The following is a 12,263-nucleotide window of genomic DNA, read 5'->3' as shown; positions in this document are numbered from 1 at the left end:
GTGTCAGGGGTTTTATTGTTGATAATTTTTACCAGTCTTCTATCCACAGTGCCTCTATGTTTATGCAATATATGTTTCAAAAATACACAGTGTTCATTTTGATTTTGGTAGTTATTTTGATAAATATTTTTATGCTCTTAGACATAGTGACTGTTTATCATTTATCTCCCTGCTGACGTACGGTTTTCACAGTACCTCAATGCTTATGCAATACACATTCTCAAACTACGAAGCGTTCATATTGATTTTGCTATTTGTTTTGATAACCGTGTTTATGCTTAAGTTATTTTGACTGTTTCTAATTCAGCCTTGTTCTGGGAAACGGGGCTTGACCTATGTGCGTAAAGGGTCGTCCCAGATTAGCCTGTGCAGTGCGCACAGGCTAATCAGGGACGACACTTTTCACCTAAACTGGATTTTCGGTTAGAAGAAACTTTCCTTTTAAATCCATAAAAGCGGCTCAATATATCTCCCAGCTGACGTACGCTGCCATTCTGTCGACGCTGTACAGCCTCGTGATGATGGTCGTCATCGTTGGTCTGCTCCGCCAGGCGGCTGACTACGGCATGTGCTCCGTCACTACCGCCTTCCTGCTCTTCATCGCAGGGGTGTTCATTCTCGCAGCCTTCATACATCCTCAGGTAGTTTCAGATTTGTGTTTGTTGTTTTAGTCGCTCTCTCGTGGTTTATTAACCCGGCATCTTGATGCGAAAGAAATACAATTATGGTTCTGTTCGTGTATCCATGGTCCGTACCACCCACGCGTGCCTGACTCTTTCTGTATGAGATAAACTAGATGCAATGTTTATTCTATTACCAACGTCTTTTATTACATAATTTTGATACTATTCCTTTTATGGTTACTGACAGGTTTCGGAGTATAAGCGTCTTTTTCCCTGAGTATTACCTTGGTGCTCTTTTCTATCACCATAAGTTAGAAGTATATAAACAATAATGAATACGGTTCTAGTTTACCTAAGGTATGTGCAACCTTGTTCACTTATCAAGATGTCTATTTCTTGCAGGAGTTTTGGTGCATCATTCACGGGTTCCTCTACTTTCTGGCCATTCCCTCCATGTCGATGATCCTCATGCTGTACTCTCTGGGGAACCTGAACAACGTGTCCTGGGGAACCAGAGAGAGTAAAACTGCAGCAGGTAAAATGTCACGTGTACCAAAAGATCATCGGCATTACATGAAGTGTTTAAGACTCTTATTTAAGACTTTGTCTTTTATCCGTTTCAGCCCCGAACGCCGGTGAAGATAAAAATAAGAAGCAGCCGATGTTCTCAGGGATTTTCTCTTTCCTGAACGGCTGCTGCCCGAGTTTGCCGATGTTGAGTCACTCCGAGGACAGGAAGATGCAGGCCATCTTGGACAGGCTGGAAGGTAGGATACCTTGAGCCTGGTTATGGGAATACAGGGCTTAATGCATGTGCGTCAAGTGTCGTCTACGATTAGCCTGTGCAGTCCACACAGGCTTATCAGGGACGACACATTTTGCTTTTATCGAATGTTTCGTTTAAAGGGAGTCTCTTTAAGCGGAAAGTGTTGTGTCTGATCAGCTTATATGGCATGACACTTCGCGCACATGCTCATCTATGTTGACATGTATGTGTGCAACCAAATATGTATATATACAAGTACACACATATCTGATACATTTTGCAAATATTTGCTTTAACTATGTTGAAGTAGGGATGGAAATCGTATCCTAAATGGGTATGCGGATAACTGCATCCAATATTGGAATATATTTCACCTACTACAAAAATTACCTAATCCGATTGGCTTAGAGCGGCCACGTTCACGGGCTGTATTTTCCATACACCCCGAGTAATTTCAATACACCTATCAACGTAAAATATGGCGTCTGTTCAATGTACGGGGTTCCAAGCATAAACGGGTCATTTGCAGACATATTCCAATTATTCGGTATATTTATGTGAAACTCGGTGCTAAGTCTCCCGGAAGTTAAGACAATGGCTAAACGTTTCGTATCTACTGCAGCAGACGAAGCAGAAATATATATTAAACATAACCAGCAAAAGGTAGTCGGTGACATATAATCGTTACACGGATAGTAACTGATGGTGTATGGGATATACACCCTGGGTAATTTCATTCCATACTCGAGCTTTGATCTCGTATGTTACGAAATAACTAAAGGTGTATATCCCATTCAGCTACTAGCAGTGTATCTAATAATATCCGGATACCCGTATCTTTTTATACGTAAACTACAAAATACTACTACCAAAATCACAGCACTGTGAAAACGTTTCTAAGAACGGTAAACTAAACAACATAACGCATTTAAATGACGAAATATATAAAAAAAATTAATATAAAATTTATCAAAGTCGCAAAATACGAAATTTTGTTTAAAACACATGGTAACACCCAAACAAACTTTGGCAAGCTACGATATTTACATTCTATATAAGTTTGACACAGGTATGGACATGCACACACATATCTAGCAGTTCTTGATTCAATTATTTGTTAATGCACCAGTAAACAAATAGGGAGGGAAGACCCCTCCCTCACCCTCCCTTAAGTCAAACTTTCCTGCGTACGGCCCTGCATGTTTTTACAATGTTGCCACCCGTTAATTAAAGCCAAGTGGCCCGTTGGCGACAATATTCGGTCAAAAAGGACCATAAAACAAAACACGGAGGTGCAAGTGGGCAATTAGTCCAATACGCTAGTATCACCAAGGTGATTGGGTTTTGTCACGGGCACCCGCTGAGTATCAACCAATTAACGGATACATGAAGTCTGTTAACGATGTCTGGTGTACACGCGTAGGATACGATAAGGAACATAACGTGCATAACAAAATGGACGGTAACGTTTAATCAAGTATTCAGATACTCTTTTACTATCCAGATACTTGACCAGTATTCGGATATAAGGATCTCCAGATATTCGTTACCATCCCTTTATTTATGAGTGTTGTAAAGTCGCTTTAAAAAAAACATAAATAATCCAGTGATATTAATTTCGTTTAGTTAAAGTTAATAGTTGTACGTTTTGATCACGCCTGGTAAACATCTTTCATATTGCTCATAGTTTTGAAAATGAATTTAAAAGCTCCGTTTGAATGCAATACGTAAACAAGAATAATCACAACTTATTTTAACGCCTTATGCAGGGATTGAACAGAACGTCCGAGAATTCAGCAATATTGGCAGCCAGCGCGCCGGTTCAGAGGTCAACACAAACACACTGAGGTCAAGGTCGCCAATCGTCATGGGCGATGTGACAGGACCGAAACTGCCGTTTGCAAGTGTACAGGAAAAGATAATGGGAAACGGAACAACAAGTAAGTACACTGATTGCTTTATTACATTATATTGCTATGTATAGTATCATAGTTTAGTAGAACATCAGGCATTATCAGTTTGATTTCAACGTTTTATTGGTGTGTGTAAATCATGATTTATCGAAAAATGAGTTAGGTGTCACTGTGTCAAAAATCAATACCGAGAAGACACTTACTTTCGCAAAACAGCGTACCGTCATTTCACGAAAAACAGAGATTGAAACCCAAGCAAAAATAATAACTCAAAGGAAGAAGTCTATAACTTATCTAATTTTAAATTATTTTAACGAAATGAGAGAAACCTTTTTACATAATATATATGAGCCGTGCTCTATGAAAAGAGGTTTTGATGCATATGCGTTAAGTGTCGTCCCAGATTAGCCTGTGCATTTCGCACAGGCTAATCACATGCAACACTTTCCGCTTTTATGATATTTTTCGTTTAAAGAAAGTCTCTTTTTAGCAAAAAATCTAGTTTAAGCGGAAAATGTAGTCCCTGATTGGCCTGTGCGGACTGCACAGGCTAGTCTACGACGAAACTTTACGCACATGCATTAAACCCCTTTTCACAGAGCGAGGCTCAATGTAATAAAAAGGTTACAACTGGGCGCAGTTGTTACATTTGTCCATAATGACACACTTGATACATATATACAGCGACATTGTCCAGGCAAGTAAGAAAGGGAATACCGATAATTGAAAAACATTTCATGATGGGCCCATAGCTAGTGGCATATCCCGAGGAAGTTTCACACGTTTGTTAAACTATGAATTTGACGTTTAAAAAAGATTACAATATATTTATATGGAATTGTATATACAAAAGAGTCATGTCAACAAATGTTACATTTTTACCACTAAGCAAATCCACTGTTTACGGAGGAGAAGCAGAAGCGGCGAGACCGGATGTTGAACCCGTACTGGATCGAGGAGGACAAAGACATCCGGCTGTTCCGGCCCGGGGAGGCCCTGAGCAAGGACGAGACGCAGTTCTGGTGGGAGCTGATTGAGGAGTACCTGAAACCCCTCGAGGAGGACGCGAAACAGAAGGCGGAGATCTCCGCCGAGCTCACGGAACTCAGGAACAAAGTCTGCCTCATATTCATCTTGATCAACTCCCTCTTCATCATCGTCGTGTTCAGTCTGCAGCAAGTGGTCGCTTCCGGTAGGTGCTCATTCTGTCATTATCGTCGTGTTCAGTCTGCAGCAAGTGGTCGCTTCCGGTAGGTGCTCATTCTTTCATCATCGTCGTGTTCAGTCTGCAGCAGGTGGTCGCTGCTTGTAGTTGCTTAGTCATGTTCAGTTTGCAGCATTTGGTCGCTTCCGGTAGGTGCTTATGCTATCCGGAAGGAACCCGGTATATAGGTCTCCATGGATGAAACTTTATAAGCAGTATCCGTATAGGTGGAATAGTTTTAGGTCTTTTTTTTTAATGATTATGTCTAAGACTGATTTTTAGTGAGTTATTGCTCTTTTGTTACATATATGGCATTTTCATTTCCTTGCTAGTTGCTCTGTGAATACTAATACATGTATTGATATTGAATTTCTTGTCCCATTGCTAAAAATCAACCTTTCCATTGACGCATCGTCTTGAAATAACAGCCAATTGCACTTTTACTTCCTCGAGCTTACACGAAGAACAAACACGCGTAGGGTTTTGTTTCCGCTTTGTTTGAGCTTGATTCTAATGACGTGCCTTTGCCATCCCCATACGACAAATGCTATTACTAATATGGGCCGTGCTCTGTGAAAAAGAGGTTGAACGCATGTGCGTATCCGCACAGGCTAATCCGGGACTCACTGTCCGCTTTTGTGATATTTTTCGTTTCAAGAAAGTCTCTTCTTAGCAAAAAGAAGTGAAGGCGGAAAGTGTCGTCCCTGATTAGCCTGTGCGGATTGCACAGGCTAATCTGGGACGACACTTTACGCTCAGGCATTAAACCCCGTTATCACAGAGCACGGTTCATATTGGTGACACATTTGCGGCATCAACATCAGCCAACCGGCATTTACGCAATAAGAGCTTTGGCATAAACGCTGCTTTATGACGATGCTGCTTCAGCGAAGCAGCTCGTCTAACTTATCATACCATGAAAAAATTTATCACAATGGCGACCTTTGTAAAAGACCGAGCCAGTCCGATTGAGTTAGCTAAATTTTCTCAATCGGCATAGCTCGCTGATTATCATTGATAAAGCTAATGGCAGCTTGGTTTCCGTCCTCTTTTAAATTTTATCGAGAGGTTCGGGACAGGAACCAAACACAAAACTGGCACTTAAACGCTGTGACGCCGGAAAAACCCAAACGAGTTATTTTAGATTTGATCGAGAATGTAATCCGCCCCCAGTTTCGCTGAATGGGTCAAGTTCCCCACGGGTACTTCTTCCCCGTAACCTTATTTTTTATCGTACCCAAATTTGTTCGTACCCAAATTTGTTTCGTACCCAAAATTTGTTTCGTACCCACTTTTTTTTCGTACCCAAAACTTTTTTCGTACCCAATTTTTATTCGTACCCACTTTTCTTTTTGTACCCAACTTTTTTTGGCATACTTTTTTTCGTACCCAAAATTTTCGTACCCACATACACAATTGTGGAGATGTAGATAAACTTAAATTGATACTTTTATATCCATCCTCTTCAAAAGCATCGTCACACCTGTACTGTTAGTACTTTGATTACAACTCATAATGAAGTAAAACGCGTGTATTAATGTCGTATTTTTGTTCGCTTCAGTGTTGTCGTAAAAATCAGTATGCTTTTCTTGCATAATTTCTCAGTTAAACGCGCTAGATGAAAGATGGTCCATGTTAATATTGAAATAATTTATTTGGTCTGCACGAACAAGTTTTTATAACCGCGCTGTACATTTAAGAATTTCCTCGTAATCTCAGGGTGCAGGATCACGTGACTGTGTTGGGTTCACAATTGATCGTTAATGGATGTAAACACAGCCGGATGTGGTGCTTTTCTTCAAATAACTTTTTAAAACAATTTTTCTTAAGAATTTCAACTAGTGCATTAAAGACAGTTTTTATGCTGATGATGGCAATTTGAAAAAAAACATCAGAATTACTTTTTTTTACTAAGCCTGTGTTATTGGCAAAGTTCGAAGTGTACGGTTATGATGCACGCAACGTAAATTTTGGCACCAATTTTAGACGTATTCAATGATTTATTCTTAAATCTTTAGATATGAACACCAAATGCAAGAAAAACTGTCTTATATGCACCAAAGATTTGTGTAAATGTTATTCAATAACTTGAGAAATTTGCAAAAATAAAATTCTTAACGGTATTTTTACATTCTGTCCAACCCTTCAGGCCTGTGAACCCCGTTGATCCAAGGTCCTACCTAAACATCCAATTCTTTTATTTGACTGGTTATTAAACCGTTTAAAAGAATAATAAGTAGAAACACATTTTCTGATTTACTACCAACATATTTAATAATTTTGATATGTATGTGATACATGTTGTTGTATTATAAATTATTTTTTAAGTTAGACATTAATTAAGAAATAAGGAACCGGTTGCTCTTTTGCCTTAGTCGGCCACGAAAAAGGGACTGTAGTATAAACACACGAAAAAAAAATCGAAATGTGCTTAAATCATTGATACCATGTAAAATAATGTTACAGGTTTTTAAGGTTGGTTGATGTGAAGATAATGTTGAACGAAAACAATGATTTGGTTTGAATCAGAAATACAATTCAAGCGCGAAGAAGAAACCCGAACATTTGTCATAATACATCACATTAACCCATTTATGCCTAGTGGACTCTCCCATCCTTCTTAATTTGATCAATTTATTTCCAAAATTAGGGATGTCTAGTATATTTATTAGCTCCACTGGCCAGAGGCCAGCGGGGCTTATGTCATGGTCCTGTGTCCGTCGTGCGTGCGTGCGTCCGTGCGTGGGTCCGTGCGTGCGTGCGTTAACTTTTTCTTTAAACATCTTCTTCTCCAAAACTACAAGTCTAATTCCGATAAAACTTCTCACAAATATTCCTGGGGTGAACCTCTTTCACATTTATTCAAATTATGCCCCTGGGGTCAAATTTGGCCCCGCCCCGGGGGTCAATACATTGAACATATGGTTATATAAAGCCTATTTTGTGCAAACTTTAAAAATCTTCTTGTCCATAACCATTGGGCCTAGTGCTTCCACATTTGGTATGTAGTGACATTTAATAGTTCTCTACTTTGTTTGTTCAAATTATGCCCCTGGGGTCAAATTTGACCATGCCCCGGGGGTCACAAAAATGAGCGTATGCTTATATAAAGCCTCTTTTGTGCAAACTTTAAAAATCTTCTTGTCCATAACCGTATGGCATAGGGCTACCAAATTTGGTATGTAGTGACATCTAATAGTCCTCTACCAAGTTTTTTCAAACTAAGCCCCTGGGATCAAATTTGACCGTTCCCCAGGGGTCACAAAATTGAACATATGCTTATATTGGGCCTATTTTGTGCAAACTTTAAAAATTCTCTTGTCCATAACCATTGTCCATAATACATCATTGCATTAAAATCTTAAAGTTCTCTACCAAGTTTTTTTTTTTCAAATTATGCCACAGGGGTGAAATTTGACCCTGCCCCGGGGGTCACAAAAATGAACATATGCTTAAATAAGGCCTATTTTGTGCAAACTTTAAAAATCTTCTTGTTCATAATTATTGAGCCTAGGGCTACTAAATTTGGTATGTAGTGACAACTAATAGTCCTCTACCAAATTTGTTCAAATTATTCCCCTGGGCTCAAATTTGACCCTACCCCGGGGGTCACAAAACTGAACATATGCTTATATAAAGCCTCTTTTGTGCAAACTTTAAAAATCTTCCTGTCCATAACCATTGGGCCTAGGGCAACCAAATTTGGTATGTAGTGACATCTTATAGTTCTCTACCAAGTTTGTTCAAATTATGCCCCTGGGGACAAATTTATCCCTTGAAGGCTCCCATTAAAAAGTTGTTCAAGAAAATTTGATTCGTCCAAAAAAATGGCCACAGGAAGTCGTTGAACTTTGCATGTTTATGCGTTTTTGCTAACTAAAAGTTTATCAAAATACACTTGGAATAACTTTTTAATTATAAGAGATAAATGCATACACGTCGAGCGTGAAAGGTAGACCAACATGTTAACTATCCATAAATGTTAACCCTTTACTAAACGACACATTTTGGACTGCCCCAAATTGAAAGAGATTGCAGACGAGAAATAATATTGTAAAGGACTATTTATAAATTGGCTGGGTGGGGTAGAAATCATTGTGATAAAAGGAGAAATTGCTCATCATGAGCAATTTCTCCTTTTTGAAACCGGCAGTCCTGTTTTCAAAACGAAAACAAACTCTTCAGAAGGAGTTATGGTCTATTGGAAGGTCGAGAATGGCATTTGGTACTTAATCATCCCATATCTACAAAGATATTAAATTTATAAGCTTTTTTGCCGTGAATATTATTACCCATCAGTTCAAAAGCACGATCGAAAACATTTCTGCATATGCGCGGACCAGTCTAAGACGTTGTTTACATAATTAGTTCCAAGGTCACAACAACAACAACAACAACAAACCTACATGCATGCATGGGAATCAAGTCTTTTTGCGTCTGTTTAGTTAACACCGTAGTAACGTTTTCCATATATAAAAATGCTCACCCTTCCAACTTTAAGCGCCCAGTGGGACGAGGGATAGAAAGAGAAAGCCACATGCTTGAGTACATTTCAACCAATGCGCATTGCACGCTTTTTTCGCATAAAAAACAGTGAAGCGATAAAGGGCCATCATGGCCCTCTTGTTTCTTTATTTAGAACATTTATTACAGAAAATCCTTTAAGCAAACAGCGCAGACCCTGATGAGACGCCGCATCATGCGACGTCTCATCTGGGTCTACGCTGTTTGCCAAGGCCTTTTTTCTAGACGCTAGGCATAAATGGGTTAATATTATTTTCCAGTTGCTTGAAATGACTTGTCGAATAGCTGTATCCATAGTAGTAATGGGGTATTTTTAGTTACAAAGCAACAGATTTGAAGAAGTAATAGGGAAATAGCTTAATAAATTTAATAACCTTAGGTTTGAATTCCATTTACTTGAATGCATTATTTATCTTAAAAAGCTTATACCAAATATGTCAAGCTTGTATACAGAAAAAGAAATTATTACTTTTTCATTATTCGAATAAGTAAGATGGTCGCTTGTCTTGTTTGAATGAAGAATAAGCAACAGTTAATGTCGATTAAGAATGACTTTTTATTGAGTGTACCATTCTCCATGCATATGGACATCGCCCTTAAAAGACGCGTTCGTTGATAATCGGGGGTAGAATACAATACAAGACACGTTTCTTTCCAGGGACGAATTAATAGTTAGTCGAACCTGCGACCCATGAATTTATAGTTAGTCGAACCTGCGACCCATGAATTTTGTGCCAGTGTGACGTCATGTAAATTCATAAGCCATATACACTGTTCTTTTGCCTATTTGACGTCATGTGAATACATTACCTGTTAAGAATGTTCTTGCGCCAGTGGGACGTCATGTGAAAACTGAATCAATTACCTGTTTTCAATGTTCATGTGCCATTTGACGTCATGTAAACCCATTACATGTTTACACTGTCAGTGTGACGTCATGTGTTATCAATTACCTATGTACAATTTTCTTTAAGGTGGTAGTCTGGCGTTTCCACTTCCTTGCGCCACCCTTGACGACAATGGAAAGGCCAACAAAGGTCAAAGCATTGAGCCAATCAGCGTCGCGTTCACAGTCGTGTTCGGAATACTTCTGTTCGTACAGTTCGTCTGCATGTTGATGCACAGAATTGCGACGCTGCTTCATATCTGCGCCTCTACCGAAATATTCAAAATAAAACGGAAGGTGCGAATGAGAGCAGTCGTGTTATAAATTATTTGTCAAACTTTTATTGCCGAAACGTTGACGTCTTTAAACGAACATTATTATAGACAAATTCTGTATTGAGAATAATCAGCTTACTTACATTATTTTAGCGAAACAATTTTTCATATCATGACACGGGTTAAGCCCTGTTTCGTAAAAGCAAACGTTGTCTTCTCTTATATCTGGTATGTTCATTTTTCTTTTTAATTTTATAAGCATTAAAAGATATAATTTCAATTCTCCAAGAATTACATTGTATTTTGGTTTCACATTTAAACTTAGTTTTTATTCAAAAAGACACTATACACTTTTAATGCGGCACAGATTACCTTGCCTGATCAAGACGCCGAGGACCCGAGCGAAGACCAGAGGACGACAGCAGGAGAAATGACATACAAAGAGGTCAGTGTTCATGATCAATTAACCATATACGCGTTCATATGAACCTCGGTCTGGGAAATCTGGGCTTAATGCATGAGCGTTAAGTCTCGTCGCATATTAGCCCGTGTAGTCCGCACAGGCTTATCAGGGACGACACATTCCGCTTCTATGGAATTTTTCGTTTACACAAAGTCTCTTTTTAACCAAAAAAATAAACTAGTTAAGACGAAAACTGTCTTCCCTGATTAGCCTTTGAGGACAGCACAGGCTAATCCGGGATGACACTTTACGCTCTGCATTAAGCCCAGTTTTCACAGAACTAAGCGCATATATCTTTATTGTCCCACTCAGCAATTGTATGAGGGTTTTACCGGAATCAGGTTGTACGTCCAGTCGACGATGTTGTTGGTCATGTGTATATCTCAACAACAATAATAGGTATTTTCTCGAAAATGCAACAATAGTACGTCAACATTAAGGAAAATGCGGAGCACAAAAGCCATGACACTTGGTTTCGTATGTTTAGACTTAGTGCTATTTGTAAAGAAAACATGTCACTGGCATAGTACGACATCTGTTGGATGTTTCAACTTATGTAGGTAATTTCCTTCCTTTTTTCATGAAATAAACCTATTTATGCCTAGTGGACTCTCACATCCTTCTAAATTGAATCAATGTATTTCAAAAATTAGGGATGTCTAGTATATTTAGTTCTATATTTAGAATATTTCTTACAGAAATTCCTTTAAGCAAACAGCTCAGACCCTGATGAGACGCCGCATCATGCGGCGTCTCATCTGCTTCTACGCTGTTTGCCAAGGTCTTTTTTCTAGACGCTAGGCATAAATGGGTTAAAATCACAAATTTTTACTGTAACCATTCGACAACGATGCGCCCCAGGCGGAGGAACCGTAAGCTCTGACGGTTTTTTGTTATAGATGTATCTCTGCCCGCGCAGTCTATTTCACGTCTTCTAAATAAGGTTTGACTTGGAACTACATTCTATGCAATAACTCGTCATAACCTGAAACATGGAAAAAGAAAATTTAACTAACAGACCCTTACTTTCAGAACGTCATGCACCTGACGCATCAAGGGGTAAATGTTGACACCGAGTGTAACCCTGTCTTTATTTCTTCCCGTCGTTGCTTTAGTTTGATTAATTTTTTACATTATGCGATTGTGGAAGAGTGATTGAGTTGCAATCTTAATTAATACGTGCGTATGGTTATATGAAAACTAATGAATATTAACTTTAACTTTCTGATTACGATAATTTACAATTATGAAAAGTTCCAATTATATTAGCGGTTATCGGTTTCTTAAATCAAATAATCACGCCGTTTAAATTCTTTGATATGTGTTCGTGTTGTTTATTTACATATTTTGTTTGAACACGTTGCGATTTTTAGTTAGATTTTATCACATGTGCTGCATGTTTTCTATTGGCACTCTGTGATGTTGCATGTTTGGTTAGTTTCCAAAGCCATGCACCACTTGTTTTTTTGATTGTACACAATGTTACCATCAATATTCAGATTGAATTACGATGGTTGCTTGCCTTCACTTAGCGTACTTGTTATAACAATAAAGTACTCATAAAGAAAAAAGTCATCAAAATACGAATATAAAAGTCACGCACTTGTAC

The 12,263-nt window shown here is 38.6% G+C and overlaps 1 protein-coding gene across 11 annotated transcripts in view; it reads left to right on the top strand.

The window, feature by feature from the left end:
- LOC127847139 (chitin synthase chs-2-like) overlaps positions 1–12,263 on the top strand; it is a 40,111-nt gene that overhangs the window by 23,724 nt on the left and 4,124 nt on the right. For all 11 annotated transcript variants that reach the window (XM_052378807.1, XM_052378806.1, XM_052378808.1 and 8 more), the window contains 7 exons: positions 477–641; positions 1,026–1,158; positions 1,247–1,390; positions 3,159–3,329; positions 4,192–4,494; positions 10,005–10,213; positions 10,559–10,636. In XM_052378807.1, coding sequence (XP_052234767.1) covers positions 477–641; positions 1,026–1,158; positions 1,247–1,390; positions 3,159–3,329; positions 4,192–4,494; positions 10,005–10,213; positions 10,559–10,636 — 1,203 coding nt within the window. The remainder of the gene's footprint in view (positions 1–476; positions 642–1,025; positions 1,159–1,246; positions 1,391–3,158; positions 3,330–4,191; positions 4,495–10,004; positions 10,214–10,558; positions 10,637–12,263) is intronic.

The sequence above is a fragment of the Dreissena polymorpha genome, chromosome 10 (assembly GCF_020536995.1).
Source record: "Dreissena polymorpha isolate Duluth1 chromosome 10, UMN_Dpol_1.0, whole genome shotgun sequence".
NCBI lineage: Eukaryota > Metazoa > Mollusca > Bivalvia > Myida > Dreissenidae > Dreissena > Dreissena polymorpha.
The sequence above is the reverse complement of the archived record's forward strand: the minus strand, read 5'-3'. Positions and strand labels throughout refer to the sequence as shown.